At 41.2% G+C, this 19,526-nt stretch overlaps 1 protein-coding gene across 3 annotated transcripts in view; it reads right to left on the minus strand.

Moving 5' to 3' along the window:
- SAMD3 (sterile alpha motif domain containing 3) overlaps positions 1-19,526 on the minus strand; it is a 99,319-nt gene that overhangs the window by 33,340 nt on the left and 46,453 nt on the right. For all 3 annotated transcript variants that reach the window (XM_073337290.1, XM_073337289.2, XM_073337288.2), the window contains exons 5-6: positions 16,817-17,002; positions 16,324-16,408 (exon numbers count right to left, since the gene is read on the minus strand). In XM_073337290.1, the coding sequence (XP_073193391.1) occupies positions 16,324-16,408; positions 16,817-17,002 (271 nt within the window). The remainder of the gene's footprint in view (positions 1-16,323; positions 16,409-16,816; positions 17,003-19,526) is intronic.

Consider the following 19,526-nt stretch of genomic DNA (forward strand, 5'->3'; position numbering starts at 1 on the left):
TATTTAGGTTATAATTTAGGAACCATTTGTCAGATTCACTTCAGATTTGGTAGAAAAATATCTACCTTGGCCCTCATCCTAACTTTTCTATTTTCAGGCCAATATCACCTTTTTTGACTAATTTTGGGAGAAGACGTGTGACACTGGCAGACCAGGTGCCAGCTAGGCGTCACTGAACACTGACAAATGCGTAGCTGGAGATCAGTCACTCACTAAACATCTCTGCTAATATCTATTTGAACAATACTAACACAGAGATGAGTGTTAGAATTGTTAAAATAGGTATTAGATTTATAAAGATGTGTTTAGTGTTTGGACTTTATGAAATGTTTGTGAGCTGCAGCATGCATTAATCTCACTTGTAATATCTGTATCCCACATTATAAGGTAATATTTAAAGTGTTTGCTCTAAAATTGTACGCCTCTCCCCCCACCCAGTCAGGAGAGAAGCATTACTGGGAGTGAAATGCTAGTTTACCACAAGAGGTGTCACCTCCGCCCCAGTAAAAGAAGGCCCATAGATATCAGACAAGCCATTGTGAAACAACAGGTTTCAGAGTAACAGCCGTGTTAGTCTGTATTCGCAAAAAGAAAAGGAGGACTTTTGCATCCGATGAAGTGAGCTGTAGCTCACGAAAGCTCATGCTCAAATAAATTGGTCAGTCTCTAAGGTGCCACAAGTACTCCTTTTCTTTTTGTGAAACAACAGTGGACAAAAGACTTTGCTGATCGCTCACCCCACACCCATAAGGAGAAGACTGAACAAATCTTCCTCCCATCATCTTGAGCTCTGGGGGAAGGGAATAAAAATCCCTGTCAAGAAGAAACAGTTATCCTATATGCTGCTTGGACTTCAGGAGAGGGCAAGATTTCTAAGCATAAGCAAGGGATCCCCAGATGTTTAGCTCTGGTTAATCCTGAAGGGCCAACAGACCTTGCACAATACAGCAGCTTCTATTACTTTTTGAAACCTAAGACTAACTCATTTGTATGTGCATGTTTACCTGCTTTAACCTTGTAAATAACTCATTTCTTGTCCCTAGTTAATAAATCTTTAGTTAGTTTATTATAGGATTGGCTATAAGCATGGTCTTCAGTGTGAGATCTGAGGTACAAATGATGAGATGAGTGACTGGTTCTTTGGGACTGAAAGTAATGTGGATATTGTTGTGACTTGTGATACAAGGGACCATCTATCACAAAGGCAGACTTACATGGGTAGCAAGATAGACCAAAATACCCAAGGGACTGTCTGTGACTCTATGTTAAGGCTGTTGTAGTGCCTGAGGAGTTCACACTTGATACTTGATTGATAAAATCTAAGTATAGAGCTCACAACTAGTTTGGGGTTTGTGGCCTGGTTTGTAACTCTCTGCCACGACATTGGCGCTTCTGGTCATGAGCTACTCCAGACAACTTGACAGGAGGAATGGGGGAAAAAAAGCCAAAAATCAGCTTATAATGGAAATTCAGTTGCAACTTTATCTATAGAGCAATTGCCACAGAATGACTTGTGTACAGTAGCAAAATGAAAGGAAGCAGGGTTTTTTGCTAACATATTCACATTCATTTGGTTTTGTTAGTCAAAAAGGGGCCGGGGGGGTTGTTGGGTTTTTTTCTTTTCTTTAAGATACTCAACCAGCCTTCTAGTCTTCACCTAGACTTCAACATATAATAGCCTTTGACTTTGGAATTGATCTCCCCTATCGGTGAGATATTGACTAACTTGAACTTCAGGGTTAAGAATATAGTCCTTCTGTTCACTCGGGCTTTTGCCCTGTGCATATCTACACCCATATGCTAACAGCTCAATTTGAGTGTTAAGAGCCAGATTTTTTAAAAAGTATTTAGGCATCTAGTGGGATTTTCAAAACTGCACAGGCACCTAACTCTCATTATTTGCAACATCTACATGCTTTTACAAAATCCTTCTACCTGCATCTTTAGAATCCTGGCCATAAGTATTATAGTTGGTGTCAAATAGTCAACCTGCTTGTGTTCATGTTCCCAGAGAATGTTGTGAAAACATCTTGTTTAAAACAATTAAAAATAAAAAATAAATAAAAAGGCCAAATAATTCTTAACTTAGTACTTATAAAGTATATTTAATCTCTGATTTTAAATAAATATTTATGGAACATGATATATTTAACACATATTACTCTGCCAGTTTTAAATATCATTTTAATTGGTTATTTTGCAGATTTTTCTTTTAATGTCATCTTTGTCTTGGAGACATCTTTTAGCTGATTTTTCAGCAGCCATCTATGTAGAGCTTTAAATCTCTCTCCAAGTTCAAAGTTCAAAACACTTCGATATTTCATCCTCCTCTCCTCACATACATTAAGCATTTAGCTAAATCTACTTCTGTAATAGGATTCCCATAAGCTTCCGCAAACCCCTGCTCACACAAACTGTTTCATCCGTTGAGATAAGATTGCCATTACATAGATTTATCCTGCTTCCCAAGTGGTGGTAGTCAGTGAGATGTGTTTTTGAGTGCAAGTTGAGGCGTCTGTCTTGCCATTCTTAAATGAAGTTAACAAATAACCCACTGGGTCACTTTGTTTTTACTAACACCACAAAAACAAGAAGATTTGCCATGTTCATCGGAAGAGAACAAAGATTACTCTGTGTATCTGACACAGCAGGGAGAGGATTATGGGCAGATTAAATGTAGCAATTTACTAAAGAATAATCATTTTGTATGCAACAGTTATATAATCAAAAATGTCAACGATGAGATTCCGGGTTTTGCTGCGTTAGTGTTGTTGTGTAATGCTGAACTTTGAGGGAGGATTGTTATACAGAAGGTAGGCATTTACACGTGCCCTCAGTTTCTCTCCACCCCCAAATTACATTTGATAAAACAATTATTTGCTTTTTGAAGTTTGATATGGTGTATAAGTTGTTTCACAGAAACAGGCTAAAGTGAACTGAAATGGAGATCATTAACTGCTCGTATCCAGATCTTTTCAAAAGGCTGCCTATAAGCCCTCTAAAAGGATACCGGAGATAGAACAGTATTGTACAAAAAGTGCTGAATTTATTTTATTTTTTTTTAATTCTATTCTGAATGCTGCATCTACTCACAGGGAAAGTATTATCACTGGCTTTCTGATTCTGCCCTCCCACCCCCACATCAGTAGTATAAGATGTCATCAATATAGCGCAAGTAGAGTACATCTAGATGACATCTTCATCATCTGGACCCATGGAAAAGAAGCCCTTGAGGAATTCCACCATGATTTCAACAGTTTCCATCCCACCATCAACCTCAGCCTGGTCCAGTCCACACAAGAGATCCACTTCCTGGACACTACAGTGCTAATAAACGTTGGTCACATAAACACCACCCTATACCGGAAACCTACTGACCACTATTCCTACCTACATGCCTTCAGCTTTCACCCTGACCACACCACACGATCTACAGCCAAGCTCTGCGATACAACCGCATTTGCTCCAACCCCTCAGACGGGGGGTGGGGGTGGTGGTGAGAAAACCTGGATTTGTGCTGGAAATGGCCCAACTTGATTATCATACACATTGTAAGGAGAGTGATCACTTTAGATAAGCTATTACCAGCAGGAGAGTGGGGTGGGCGAGGTATTTTTTCATGCTTTGTGTGTATAAAAAGATCTTCTACACTTTCCACAGTATGCATCCGATGAAGTGAGCTGTAGCTCACAAATGCTTATGCTCAAATAAATTGGTTAGTCTCTAAGGTGCCACAAGTACTCCTTTTCTTTTTGCAAAGGGAATTAGGCACTCACGCGTCCTATACAATGAAGGGGGAGAGACAGGCACCTAAGAACGAGATTCACAAAAGCCAGCACACTGAGTGGGGAGCTGCCTAAGCTAAACAATGGGAGATGCCGAGGAGAGGAATGTGTCCTAAGCCCTGCTCAGGGAGTTCAGTGCCTAAATCCAGGCTGCGGGGAGATGCCTCTCTCTGCTTGGAATTCTCAGCTGTGAACCCTCTCCTGGAGTCCAACGCTTATGTTTTTGCAAGAAGCCAGGGAAGGAGAGGGCTTTCCTCAGAACTTCTAGCCCAGTGATTAGGGCACTCACCTGGGATGACTCCCAGCTCAAATCTCCCCTGCACTTGAGGGGGAGAGAGAATTTGAATAAGGATCTACCACCTCTAAAGTGAGTGCCCTGAACACCAGATAACGGGACGGCCTGATGTGAGCGGTTCCTTCACTCTCCCCTGTTGACGCTGTCCCACTGGGGACAAATAATTAAAGAGTAGCTGGACCCAAGACAGAAAGTACAAGCAAGAGAATGACTCTTATAGCCTGGTGGTAGGCTACAGAGCAATCACCCAGGATCCAGTCCCACTGTCCATCCATCCAAAGTGTAACTTCTTCAACAAGAGCAATTGAGGGAGTTCCCCATTAGACCATCCCAGAGCCCAGTGGCTAGGGCACTCTCCTGAGAGGTGGCAGATTCCTCTTCAAATCCCTTCTCCTCATCAGACAGATGGGGACCTAAGAATTTGACCTAGGCATCTCCTACCTCCCAGGTGAGTGCCCTAACCACTGGGCTAGCAGTTATAAGGGAGGCCCTCCTTCCTCACCACAACTATTTTATGTGAGTTCAGCATGCTCTGAGCACACCTACCAGATCCCTCTGACCCCACTGAGGATTATTACCAAAAGAAACTACACCGTCTGCTCAAGAAACTCCCAAAAGAAGCACAGGAACAAATCTACACTGACACACCCCTACAGCCCCAACCAGGGGTATTCTATCTGCTACCCAAAATCCATAAACCTGGGAATCCTGGACGCCCCATCACCTCAGGCACTGGCACCCTGACAGCAGGATTATCTGGCTATGTAGACTCTCCTCAGGCCCTATGCTACCAGCACTCCCAGCTATCTTCGAGACACCACTGACTTCCTGAGGAAACTACAATCCTTTGGTGATTTTCCAGAAAACACCATCCTGGCGACTATGGATGTAGAAGCCCTCTACACCAACATTCCACACAAAGATGGACCTTAAGCCATCAGGAATAGGATCCCCAATACCATCACGGCAAACCCGGTGGCTGAACTTTGTGACTTTGTCCTCACCCACAACTATTTCAGATTTGGAGACAATTTATACCTTCAAGTCAGCAGGACTGCTATGGGTACCTGCATGGCCCCACAGTATGCCAACATTTTTATGGCTGATTTAGAACAACGCTTCCTCAGCTCTTGTCCCCTTACGCCCCTACTCTACTTGCACTACATTGATGACATCTTCATCATCTGGACCATTGGGAAGGAGGCCCTTGAGGAATTCCACCAAGATTTCAACAATTTCTACCCCACCATCAACCTCAGCCTGGACCAGTCCACACAAGAGGTCCACTTCCTAGCCACTACAGTGCTAATAAGCGATGGTCACATAAACACCACTGTATACAGGAAACCTACTGACCGCTATACTTACCTACATGCCTCCAGCTTTCATCCAGACCACATCACACGATCCATTGTTTTTAGCCAAGCTCTAAGATACAACCGCATTTGCTCCAATCCCTCAGACAGAGACAGACACCTACAGGATCTCTATCAAGCGCTCTTAAAACTACAATACCCACCTGGTGAAGTGAAGAAACAGATTGACAGAGCCAGAAGGGTACCCAGAAGTCACCTACTGCAGTTTCTCGTTGGAGTCTGTTTTGGAAGTTTTTTTGTTGAAGAATTGTGACTTTTAGGTCTGTAATTGAGTGTACAGGGAGGCTGAAGTGTTCTCCAGCTGGTTTTTGAATGTTATAATTCTTGACCTCTGATTTGTGTCCATTTATTCTTTTACGTAGAGACTGTCTGGTTTGACCAATGTACATGGCAGAGGGGCATTGCTGGCACATGACAGCATATATCACATTGGTAGATGTGCAGGTAAATGAGCCCTTGATGATGTGGCTGATGTGTTTAGGTCCTATGATGTCAAAAACAGAGTCCAAAGAGAAACTGCAGAACTGGAATTAATTTGCAAACTGGACACTATTAAATTAGGCTTGAATAAACACTGGGAGCAGATGAGTCATTACACAAACTAAAAACCCCATGCTAATTTTTCCCTTACTATTACTCACACCTTCTTGTCAACTGTTTGAAATGGGCCATCCTGATTATCACTACAAAAGTTTTTTTTCTCCTGCTGATAATAGCCCACCTTAATTGATTAGTCTCGTTAGAGTTGGTATGGCAACACCCATTTTTTCATGTTCTCTGTATATATATATATCTTCCTACTGTATCTTCCCCTGCATGCATCCGATGAAGTGGGTTTTAGCCCACAAAAGCTTATGCCCAAATAAATTAGTTAATCTCTAAAGTGCCAAGTACTCCTCGTTCTACTAACAGTTATGCTGATGGTAGCATCAGTCTTGTAGCAGCAACACTGCTTTAAAAAACAAGTAAGAAATTTCCTATTGTAGACACACTTTAAGTGTGTTCTGGATAGTCTATGGCAGAATTTCCTTAAGATGATGGTTTGGTTAGTCCTGGTGGATAGGCCAAAGAACATTATTATTCAGTTTTTAAAAGCAACTAACCTAGGACTTTAACTTTATTTTGAGATTGTTTAAAAGAAACTCCACATCAAAGTGCACCCATCCAAAGTCCTAGATACCCATAACATAGTCTTAAAATATCAACATCAGAGTGGTTACAAAATAAATTGTTCCAAGCAGCAGCCCTTTTCTTTTTCCCTTGCCTACCTCACTTGAATTGGTCAGCAGAACAAAAGCGTCAAACTTCCACTGGACTTTGCCAACAAAAGGAAATTTCACCCTCAACAGCTTTAGTTGCACTTTGCAGAATGCTTAGAAGGTCAATACATTCAGGCTGCTGTTGCATCAAACCAGGGTGGAGGCAAGTTCCAAAGGAAACTGCATAAAATGAAAGGGAATGCAGTTATACTCCAAAATGGGGGGAGCGACTGTAAACCCTTGTAAACCTCCTGGACTGAGGTCCTGTTTCAGTCTGGGTAAGAGTTGTATATTTTTAAGTGCTCCTTGATCAATTTTGATCACTTCATTTCTTTTTCTCAGCTTTTCTGTTTTCCTTGCTAACCTATCTTTTACCTTTCCTGGTCTCCCTTTCCCTGTCCCCCTTCCACACCCCTTCATTTCCAGTGTGGTGAGAGGGAAGCCAGATACACCTTTCCTAACTCTAGAATTAACAATGGCCTAAGCAATACTGCTATTCAGGCACCTGATAAAGAGATATTTGTCCAAGCACACTCCTCATGGCTAATATTATAAATTGTGTTTCCTGGAACATCAACAGGGTGAACCACCCATTAAAAAGAAAAAGAATTATCACTCATCTAAAAACACTGAAAGCAGTTATCTTCCCACAGGAAACCCTCCACAATGGCTTGGAGGCAGAGAAAATTAGGAGAGTATAGATGGGGGAAGGGATGTTTAACAGCCAAAGGCCTAGCAATATTGTTTCACAAAAGACTCAGCCCACTAATTCTAGATGTAAATAAAGATAAGGAAGGTAGATTTTTGCTGGAGAAGGCTAAGATCTCTGACTCTCTATATACCCTAATTAATGTATTTGGAGCCAATAAAGATGATCCACGTTTTTTCTAAATTAATATCCCTGTCATAAATATAAAGAGAAGGGTAAACCCCTTTGAAATCCCTCCTGGCCAGGGGAAAGCTCCTCTCACCTGTAAAGGGTTAAGAAGCTAAAGGTAACCTCGCTGACACCTGACCAAAATGACCAATGAGGAGACAAGATACTTTCAAAAGCTGGGAGGAGGAAGAGAAACAAAGGGTCTGTGTGTCTGTCTATATACTGTTTTCTGCCAGGGATAGACCAGGAATGGAGTCTTAGAACTTTTAGTAAGTAATCTAGCTAGGTATGTGTTAGATTATGATTTCTTTAAATGGCTGAGAAAAGAATTGTGCTGAATAGAATAACTATTTCTGTCTGTGTATCTTTTTTGTAACTTAAGGTTTTGCCTAGAGGGGTTCTCTATGTTTTTGAATCTAATTACCCTGTAAGATATCTACCATCCTGATTTTACAGGGGGGATTTCTTTATTTCTATTTACTTCTATTTTTATTAAAAGTCTTCTTGTAAGAAACTGAATGCTTTGTCATTGTTCTCAGATCCAAGGGTTTGGGTCTGTGGTCACCTATGCAAATTGGTGAGGCTTTTTATCCAACATTTCCCAGGAAAGGGGGGGTGCAAGTGTTGGGAGGATTGTTCATTATTCTTAAGATCCAAGGGTCTGGGTCTATAGTCACCTAGGCAAATTGGCGAGGCTTTTTACCAAACCTTGTCCAGGAAGTGGGGTGCAAGGTTTTGGGAAGTATTTTGGGGGGAAAGACGCGTCCAAACAGCTCTTCCCCAGTAACCAGTATTAGTTTGGTGGTGGTAGCGGCCAATCCAAGGACGACGGGTGGAATATTTTGTACCTTGGGGAAGTTTTGACCTAAGCTGGTAAAGATAAGCTAGGGAGGTTTTTCATGCAGGTCCCCACATCTGTACCCTAGAGTTCAGAGTGGGGGAGGAACCTTGACAGTCATATTATGTGTATTTCAGATATTAGAGGTAAACACATGATCAGAGACAATGGGGAGGTTTATGCAAAACCCATGTCTCCATACAGCTATATACATCAATCCATACTATTCACCCACCCATTTATAAGTCATCATGTCATTCAAAAGTACAATGCATGGCAATCAACTCCCCCACCCTTGTGTACCTCAGATATCTTGGCATCCTGTTTGCTAAGGAAATGAAAAACATAGTCAAGGTTAACCTATCCCCATTAATCATGCAGTTAGCAAACTATTTAAACAGATGGCAGGCAGTACCTTTCCCCATTTGGAGAAAAACAAACAGAATAAAGAGGATCCTGGGAAGGCATTCATTTTGATTGAACTCTTCTCCCTCCCTCCCTATCCATATTCTTCCCTTTTAATTTTACTAAAATCAACATGTTCAAATCCTCCTTGTGGGGTGCTGGTAAAAAGCCAGAATCTCCTTACAAAAATTACAGCTCCCTATCAAGACAGAGGTTTTAGATTTCCCAATTTTAAACTTTACCTTCAGGCAATAATTAGCCAAGCAGGACAGTGAGTCATTCTCTCAAACTGTAGAGCCCTGGATTGGAACCAGCTGGAAGCAGCATTGGTGGTTCCTTTAACCCTTTCCAGCATGCTACACACTGATCACTATCTATTCCCTAAAGAACAATTACCAACCATTGTGGCAGCCAGAGACACTTGGTGTATGATATCTACTATATTTAAATATCACCCCCCTTCTACGTACCAAGGCCTTTATCTTGGGTAACTCAAAACTATGTATAGCAGACAACCCCATCATTTGGCCACATTTGATTAGGAAAGGGATTTTGACCATCAGTCAATTTTATTGAAAATGATACCTTCCTCCTTTTTACAATATTAAAAGAAAGGTTCAATCTAGAAACTAAGGAGGAGTGCCCATACGTCCACCTTAAACATGCCATCTATCATCTGTTTGGCTCACATGCATGTGCTACCCCTGATCCACCTGGGAACTGCTTTCATTTCTCCAAATATTACCGATTGCCAAGACCTATGGCAAATCTATATGCACACTTGGCCAGCAAATTTGAATTAAACATGGATTCCCTAAAGAAGAAATTCTCTGCTAACCAATGGAAACAAATTTTAGCCAGTTTGTCAATCTGTTCCTTGGACCGATATTTAAAGATTAATCCCACAGAAAATCGGATGGAGGGTGCATTGGACCCTTCTCCAGCTGATCAAAACAGGTGCTGCTAAGTCAGACAAACGTTGATGCTATGAGTCAACAGCTGCTAACTTAGCCCATATGCTCTGGGAATGCTCCTATACCTGAATGTTTTGGGCAGAACTTAATTGCAGAGTTTACTTTTTCCTATCAAATAAAACTGTGTTACAAGTTAAACATGTAATTTTAAAAAGTCCTAATGGATGTTAATTGGAAGCTGAATTAATCTGAAAAACTTTGGCTCAGTGGAGCACTAATTACTGCTGAAAGAGGAGTACTAGAAAAATGGAAATCCAAAAAAATGACCAACAATTGAAGACTGGAACAAAGACTTCATAAGGTTGACCATCATGGAATATAATAGAAATACCCAAGAAAAATTATTTCCTTTAAGTATCTCAATGATCCTATTAAATGCAGCCCCACTCTTTTCTACCCATTTTATTTCCTTCTTGTCTACCTCTCTCCTCTGAATTTTGCTTCCAATTCTTATCTTATTTGTTAGTTTTATATTTAATTAGCTGGAATTTTATAAACAAATTTTGATTGTAAATTTTGTAATACAAATAATTTATATTTTCAAGTATAGCTAAACTTAGGTAGCAAATAATTGATATATTATGAGAAGCTTACATATATAGTTTAGTTGTGTGTGTATATATTTAAAATTTAATGAAGTTATTAAAAATAATAATAAAAACTAACATCACAACTCCGGAATTTGCCCATGCTAATTGTATGTATTTTCAATATTTTATCTTTTGTTGTTAGTTCTTAGTGGGAGAGATCTCAGCCTTTCCCTAGGGTGTTTTTAATTAAATTCCTATTAATCTTGTTCTGTAAGAGATCACCAATTTTTTTGTTTTGTTTTTGGCTGCTTTTCCACTGTTCTTTGATAGGAATAAAAACTTGTCTACAAAGTGACTTTTAAGGACTCTTCTTAAATAAAGAGTAAAAAGTAGTAGGGCTCATCCACACAAACCAATCATGTTTGTGTTCAAAATTTTAATATCTTTGAAGCATTCAGAACTAGTTTTTTCCTAAAATACATCCTTAAAGCCATTTGTTGCTCTTACATAAATCCTGTTTATTCCAACACTTTTTCTATACCATTCCGTTTTACAGCACCATTCAGTTTATACTATAGACCAGAAATTTACCCCATTTATCTAAAAAGTTAGATTAACTTTTTTAAGTGTTCCATGTGACCGGATATATCTTTCAAGCAAGAGGGAGGACTATTGGAGGGAGCACGCGTGGAGGAGGGGGAGAGGGGGATGGGGCAACCTTAAATAAGATTCAAGCATTGATTTCCCCTCTCATCCCCAAGCCAGTCCTATGTGGTGAAACTTGTGTTTCATTCCAAAAGTAGCTCAAAGCTCTTCACTAATGGATTACAGGGATATAGTTTTACATTTAGTATCTTTTAGCCACTCTTTTCTTTAAATTGGGGGTTTTATCTTAATTCTTACCTGCCTCCCACTCTAAATAAAGAGCTAATAAGACTCTTATTTGTTTAAAACAGATATCTCAAACGTTGACTGGTATTATGAATAATTTTTAAATGACCAGTAGTAGACCGCATCTTTCTGGTTACCTCTCTACTACAAAAAGAAATGGCAAGCTTTTGTGTAGGATTCTATATTCATGTTTCTCCTACTAATACTGGAGAAACACTTGACCTTTAGAAGATCTTGCTCTGCCAGTCTGAGATTCCTAATATCTAAATTACTTTATTCTCCATAAAAAAGAAAAGTATTAACTGCATTTAAGTTATACTTTTTTATATTTTAGACCAAAACAAGTGTCAATATTTGAAAACTAGAGCTGGTAAAAAAAACTTGTGCATGAAAACTTTCCTATAGGGAAATGTTGTTTCACTGGAATCGATCTACTTCAATTTTTAAGATTTTTCCAAACGTTCTTTTTATTTTCCGTTTCTGAAATGTCAAGTAATCTCCAGCAAAAATACTGACAGTTTTTGTTCCAACATTTCAGATTCAAAACTCTTCTGAATTTTTCGAGAATGTTCAGTATTTTGACTTCTTTGTTCTGATTCAGAATGGAAACAAATTTTGAAATGTTGACATTTCCCATGAGATGTAAATTGCATTTCCAGACCACTACAGAAGTGGGGGCTCTCACTTAAACTTTTAACATATGAGATTCACAAGATTGTGACTCTTTAGGTTGAACCTTTTCCTTGCATGCTTTTGTTGTTTCTTCCAGCTATGTTTCCCAGTTACTAAACAAAATGTCAAAAATAAAACAGACACGTTACCAAAACAGAAGCCTCTGCCCCACCAAGTTGCTTGCTCAGTCTACATTATACTACTCCCCAAATACAGTTTCTGCTAGCAGGCTGCTAATGCAATGTCCCCAGCCAATTCAGAAAGGGATGAAAAATTTGACAAAGAACGGTTTTATAAAATGATTTATAGCACAGTTTAGCCATGTCTATATTTGTTAGGGAAAGCTGCTTTCAGAGCCACATTTAAAACACAATTTTTCCTAAAATGAAGTTCTGTAGATGGGACCTTAGAAACACTCACAAATGGAATCTAGTCAGTCTTTACAAACGGGGTCATGTCGTACCAATGACCCAGGCATGGAACTCCTATTGGGGGTTCTCAACAGGAATTTTGAGCAAAAATTGATGCTTTCTTTACCTCGCCTTTCCTTCCCAGGATGGGGAGTTTGCTTACTTCAGTGTGGTACTTCCCTATCACAATGCCCAGGCTGAAAGGAGAATTGGGATATTCATCACGTTTTTCCTTAGGGTATGTCTACACTACGGAATAAGGTCGAATTTATAGAAGTCGGTTTTTTAGACATCAGTTTTATATATTCAAGTGTGTGTGTCTCCACAGAAAATGCTCTAAGTGCATTAAGTGCATTAACTCGGCGGAGCGCTTCCACAGTACCGAGGCTAGAGTCGACTTCCGGAGCGTTGCACTGTGGGTAGCTATCCCACAGTTCCCGCAGTCTCCGCTGCCCATTGGAATTCTGGGTTGAGATCCCAATGTCTGATGGGGCTAAAACATTGTCGCGGGTGGTTCTGGGTACATATCATCAGGCCCCCCTTCCCTCCCTCCCCCCGTGAAAGCAAGGGCAGACAATCGTTTCACGCCTTTTTTCCTGAGTTACCTGTGCAGACACCATACCACGGCAAGCATGGAGCCCGCTCAGGTAACCGTCACCGTATGTCTCCTGGGTGCTGGCAGACACGGTACGGCATTGCTACACAGTAGCAGCAACCCATTTCCTTCTGGCAGCAGACGGTACACGCAGCCAGACACCAGGGCGGTTAGAAGAGCACAGGAGGGCGTGGTACGCATCAGAGAAGCTTTGAAAACCAGTTTCACGACTGGCCAGGCTACGGTGTGAAAGTTCTGTTTGTTTCTCCTTGATGAAACCCCTCGCCCCTTGGTTCACTCTACTTCCCTGTAAGCTAAGCACCCTCCCCTCCTCCCTTCAATCACCGCTTGCAGAGGCAATAAAGTCATTGTTGCTTCACATTCATGCATTCTTTATTCATTCATCACACAAACAGGGGGATGACTACCAAGGTAGCCCAGGAGGGGTGGTGGAGGAGGGAAGGAAAATGCCACACAGCACTTTAAAAGTTTACAACTTTAAAATTTATTGAATGCCAGCCTTCTTTTTTTTGGGCAATCCTCTGTGGTGGAGTGGCTGGTTGGCTGGAGGCCCCCCCACCGCGTTCTTGGGCGTCTGGGTGTGGAGGCTATGGAACTTGGGGAGGAGGGCGGTTGGTTACACAGGGGCTGTAGTGGCAGTCTGTGCTCCAGCTGCCTTTGCTGCAGCTCAGCCATACACTGGAGCATACTGGTTTGGTCCTCCAGCAGCCTCAGCATTGAATCCTGCCTCCTCTCATCACGCTGCCGCCACATTTGAGCTTCAGCCCTGTCTTCAGCCCGCCACTTACTCTCTTCAGCCCTCCACCTCTCCTCCCAGTCATTTTGTGCTTTCCTGCACTCTGACATTATTTGCCTCCACGCATTCGTCTGTGCTCTGTCAGTGTGGGAGGACAGCATGAGCTCGGAGAACATTTCATCTCAAGTGCGTTTTTTTTTTTTCTTTCTAAGCTTCACTAGCCTCTGGGAAGGAGAAGATCCTGTGATCATTGAAACACATGCAGCTGGTGGAGAAAAAAAAAGGGAACGTGGTATTTAAAAAGACACATTTTATAAAACAGTGGCTACACTCTTTCAGGGTAAACCTTGCTGTTAACATTACATACGTAGCACATGTGCTTTCGTTACAAGGTCACATTTTGCCTCCCCCCACCGCGTGGCTACCCCCTCAACCCTCCCCCCTCCCTGTGGCTAACAGCGGGGAACATTTCTACTCAGCCACAGGCAAACAGCCCAGCAGGAATGGGCTCCTCTGAGTGTCCCCTGAAGAAAAGCACTCTATTTCAACCAGGTGACCATGAATTATATCTCACTCTCCTGAGGATAACACAGAGAGATAAAGAACGGATGTTGTTTGAATGCCAGCAAACATACACTGCAATGCTTTGTTGTACAATGATTCCCGAGTACGTGTTACTGGCCTGGAGTGGTAAAGTGTCCTACCATGAAGGACGCAATAAGGCTGCCCTCCCCAGAAACCTTTTGCAAAGGCTTTGGGAGTACATCCAGGAGAGCCGCGAATGCCAGGGCAAAGTAATCCTTTCACATGCTTGCTTTTAAACCATGTATAGTATTTTAAAAGGTACACTCACCGGAGGTCCCTTCTCCGCCTGTTGGGTCCAGGAGGCAGTGTTGGGTGGGTTCGGGGGGTACTGGCTCCAGGTCCAGGGTGAGAAACAGTTCCTGGCTGTCGGGAAAACCGGTTTCTCCGCTTGCTTGCTGTGAGCTATCTACAACCTCATCATCATCATCTTCGTCCCCAAAACCTGCTTCCGTATTGCCTCCATCTCCATTGAAGGAGTCAAACAACACGGCTGGGGTAGTGGTGGCTGAACCCCCTAAAATGGCATGCAACTCATCATAGAAGCGGCATGTTTGGGGCTCTGACCCAGAGCGGCCGTTCGCCTCTCTGGTTTTCTGGTAGGCTTGCCTCAGCTCCTTCAGTTTCACGCGGCACTGCTTCGGGTCCCTGTTATGGCCTCTGTCCTTCATGCCCTGGGAGATTTTCACAAAGGTTTTGGCATTTCGAAAACTGGAACAGAGTTCTGATAGCACGGATTCCTCTCCCCATACAGCGATCAGATCCCATACCTCCCGTTCGGTCCATGCTGGAGCTCTTTTGCGATTCTGGGACTCCATCATGGTCACCTCTGCTGATGAGCTCTGCATGGTCACCTGCAGCTTGCCACACTGGCCAAATAGGAAATGAGATTCCAAAGTTCGCGGTTCTTTTCCTGTCTACCTGGCCAGTGCATCTGAGTTGAGAGTGCTGTCCAGAGCGGTCACAATGGAGCACTCTGGGATAGCTCCCGGAGGCCAATACCGTCGAATTGTGTCCACAGTACCCCAAATTCGAGCCGGCAAGGCCGATTTAAGCGCTAATCCACTTGTCAGGGGTGGAGTAAGGAAATCGATTTTAAGAGCCCTTTAAGTCGAAATAAAAGGCTTCATCGTGTGGACGGGTGCAGGTTTATATCGATTTAATGCTGCTAAATTCGACCTAAAGTCCTAGTGTAGACCAGGGCTTAGATTGCATTTTCTGCAATAACTGTGTGGAGGACATGTATGTGTCTCTTAGAGCAAACCCCCCTCCACCTCCCGCAGTCTTTTACCAGGGGCTGTATCACATGGCAAGGCAATGATGTGAAGTCAACAGGCCTGCACATTATCCTTGGAGATTGCAGATCTATATTTTGGACCCTGAAAATGAAAAATTACGTCCAAACCTAACAGCGTCTCCTCCTTCCATTCTGCTTCCTGATGTAACCACATGAGAGTCCTAGCAGTGGTCTACTGAGTATTTTTTCCAAATGTACCTACTCCTGCCATATATAAAAATATATGAACACATAACTACTTGATACAGACAGGTAACAGTAAACAAGTTCACTAATGATCATCACAATGCATTGCACTAGCATAAGGCAAACACCAAAAATATTCATAATGTAATGTTTATATCTCCCCCATACAAATACAATTGTCCATTGGCCTGGCATATTAGTATCATCGCCATGAACATGAATTTTAAACTAGCACATGTTTAACACTTATCCAATTACAGTTTTTTAGAAATCAAGCGCATTACAGAGAAAGTCAACTCAAGCAACAACTAGGTAACTTTTCATTAGTACTTATGTATGTATGATCTGACAGTCGCTTTGATAATCAGCATGTAATGTAATGAATCTTGTGCAACAGCTGGTGTTTAAGATTAAGTATATTATTTGGAATACAAAACTTAAAAGAGAAGCTGCAGCACTAAGCAAAATAAAAACACCAAACAAACTGATATTAATTTTCTCTGAATTAGTCTCCCTCTAAACAATCAGATTTAAAAAGTTTCATATTTCATAGAGATTTAAGATAAACAGAACTGCACTAATTATGATACTTACAAAGCCATTCCCATCCTCATCAAGGAACGGGTATGCCTGTAGCAATGCATTGACGACAACATTATACTGCTGACTGTTTGGATACCTGTTCAAACAAGATAAAAAGAAAATACAGGAATAGGTGTCATTTTAGACACTTTTTTTTTTGCAATTTGGAGTCTGGGGTTTTGTTTTGTTTTTTTTAAAGAGGATATCAAGCTCAATTGATACAGTGTTTCCAAAACATTTTACATTAAATTACATAGTAAAGGAAAAAGAAATTATCCTAAAAGTAATGCATGGGAAGAGCCTTTAGAGCTTGATCCAAAGTCCATCATTAAAACCAAGAGTGTTTTTCCACTGACTTCAGTGGGCTTTGGAGCAATGCCTTTAACTATTTAAGTTTACAGATTGCAGAGAGTGGTTTATCATCATCTGGGAATTTCATTGTGCAATGAGCTCCCCTCCTCCCCCCGCCGCAGAAAAGAGCGAATCTCAAAACTATTGTACTTACAGTGATCCTTCCAGGTATTTTGTCATGTCTGCCTGTAAAAATTCAATAATCCTTATTCTCATGCTGTGGTCAGGGCATTTCCTTTCTTCTAATATGCATTGGACATCATAAGGAAACTCTGGCAAAACATATGAGTTTGTCCACTGTACTGTTTCACATCGTGCAAAAACATGTTTCATATTTTTTCTGTAAAAGAAAGGGTTAAAGATATCAAAGATTATCAGATGCTCATATAGTTCTTTTTTTCCCTGTGGGAAACTAAGCAAGGGAAAAAAATAAGCCAAGTGTTTTTGTAGGGAAGAAAGTTATGGCCATACTGATTAAAAACTACTGGTGTTTTAGGCTTGATCAGAGATGCTTATTATTTTTTGCTTTCTCTTAGTTTCTACTTAAGAATAAAGTTACATTCAAAACGTGTAATAAAATCAACCAATCTGGATGTTAAAATAGTTAAATGTTTTATACACCGTGCTTTAAATCAGGAGCTAGGAGAAGGCAACCAAACTTTTTCACCAACTGAACATGCACAAAAGAGCTTTTGGCACAAAACATATATGGATGATAATATTTGTTATTTTAGCAATTAATATTTGGCTCCAACCAGAATGGGTGAATAAGCCACTGTTTTAGAAAAAAATCAGTAAAGATACACGAGCCTAGACCCTGCAAAGTCTTCCACATGTTTAATTTCAAGTATGCCAGAAGTCCCACGAGTTTAGTGAGTCACCTCATATGCATGTCTTTGCAGATTCAGAGTCAAAACATATTTACATAAGAAGGGCCATACTGGGTCAGACCAATGGTCTATCTAGCCCATTATTCTGTCTTCGGACCATGGCCAATGACAGATCTTCAGACTGAACTGCCATGGCAATCATGCGATCCATCCCATCATCTAGTCCCAGTTTCTGGCAATCAGGGGCTCAGGGTCAGAGATACCTGGACCTTATGATTGTGTCCCTGACAATCTTGGTTAATAGCCATTGATGAACCTATCCTCCATGAACACATCTAATTCTTTTTTTAATCCAGTTATATTTTGGCCTTCACAACATCCTCTGGCAATGAGTTCCATAGGTTGATTGTGTGCTGTGTGAAGTACTTCCTTTTGTTTGTTTTAAATCTGCTGCCTATTTATTCCATTGGGTGACCCCCTAGGTTCTTGTGTTATGTAAAATGGTAAATAAAACTTCCCTAGTCACTTTCTCCACACCATTCATGATTTAATAGACCTCTATGATATGCCCTTAGTCAAGGAAGGATAGCTCAGTGGTTTGAGCATTGGCCTGCTAAACCCAGGGTTGTGAGTTCAATCCTTGAGGGGGCCATTTGGGATCTGGGGCAAAAATTGAGGACTGGTCCCGCTTTGAGCAGGGGGTTGGACTAGATGACCCCCTGAGGTCCCTTCCAACCCTGATATTCTATGATCTCTTTTCCAAGCTGAATAGTCCCAGTCTTTTTAATCACTCCTCATATGGAAGCTGTTCCATCCCCCTAATCATTGTTATTGTCCTTCTCTGTACCTTTTCCAATTCTAACATATCTTTTTTGAGATGAGACAACCAGAACTACACACAGTACTCAAGCTGTAGATGTACCATGCATTTTTATAGTGCATTTATAAATATATATTTACTGTCTTATCTGTCCTTTTCCTAACAGTTTGAAACACTGTTAGCTTTTTTGGCTGCTGCTGCACATTGAGCAGATATTTTCAGAGAACTATCCACAACGACTCCAATAGATCTCTTTCTCCAGTGGTAACAGCTAATTTACAACCCAATCACTTTTTTTGTGTAAAGTTGGGATTATGTTTTCCAATATGGACTACTTTGCATTTATTAACATTGAATTTCATCGGCCATTTTGTTGCCCAGTCACTGAGTTTTGTGAGATCCCTTTGTTCCCCTTCACAATCTGCTTTGGACTTAACGATCTTGAGTAATTTTGTAGCATCTAAAAACTTTGCCACCTCACTGTTTACCCCTTTTTCCAGAGCATTTAGGAATATGTTGAACAGCACTGGTCCCAGTACAGACCCCTGTGGGACACCACTATTTACCTCTCTTCATTCTGAAAACTGACCATATATTCCTACCCTTTGTTTCCTATCTTTTAACGAGTAACTGAACCCTGAGAGCACCTTCCCTCTTATCCCAAGACTGCTTACTTTGTTTAAGAGTTTGGTGAGGGACCTCATCAAAGACTTTCTGAGAGTTCAAGTGCACTATACTCATTGGATCACCCTTGTCCACATGTTTGTTGACCCCTTCCAAAGAATTCTAATAGATTGATGAGGCATGATTTCCCTTTACAAAAGCTCTGATAATTCTTCCTCACCTGGCAAGAGAGTATTAGGAATAATGGAAGGTAACTTAAAAGGAGACTGCCTTGGTTAATTCAAAGACATTTTGTGCTAAAGTCACAGAAATTTAGCAATCAATCGATTATAATCAGTTAAGGAAGGTGGGAGGGAAATAGAGTAGACTGAGGTTTGGCACATAATACAGAAATTTTCACTTCTAAGGCCACGTCTACACTACAAATTTTGGCTGCTGCAAATTATGTCAGCATAAACCACAATTAGCATCTCGCATCCTTGCGCCGATACCGCACATACTCAACAGGGGTGCTTGTCTCAACTTGTCACCATCCAGCACATTGTCTTTTGGGAAGTTTTGACAATGCATGGTAGGGTAGAAACAAGTCA

This window comes from Lepidochelys kempii, chromosome 3 (genome assembly GCF_965140285.1).
Source record: "Lepidochelys kempii isolate rLepKem1 chromosome 3, rLepKem1.hap1, whole genome shotgun sequence".
NCBI classification, from domain to species: Eukaryota; Metazoa; Chordata; order Testudines; family Cheloniidae; genus Lepidochelys; species Lepidochelys kempii.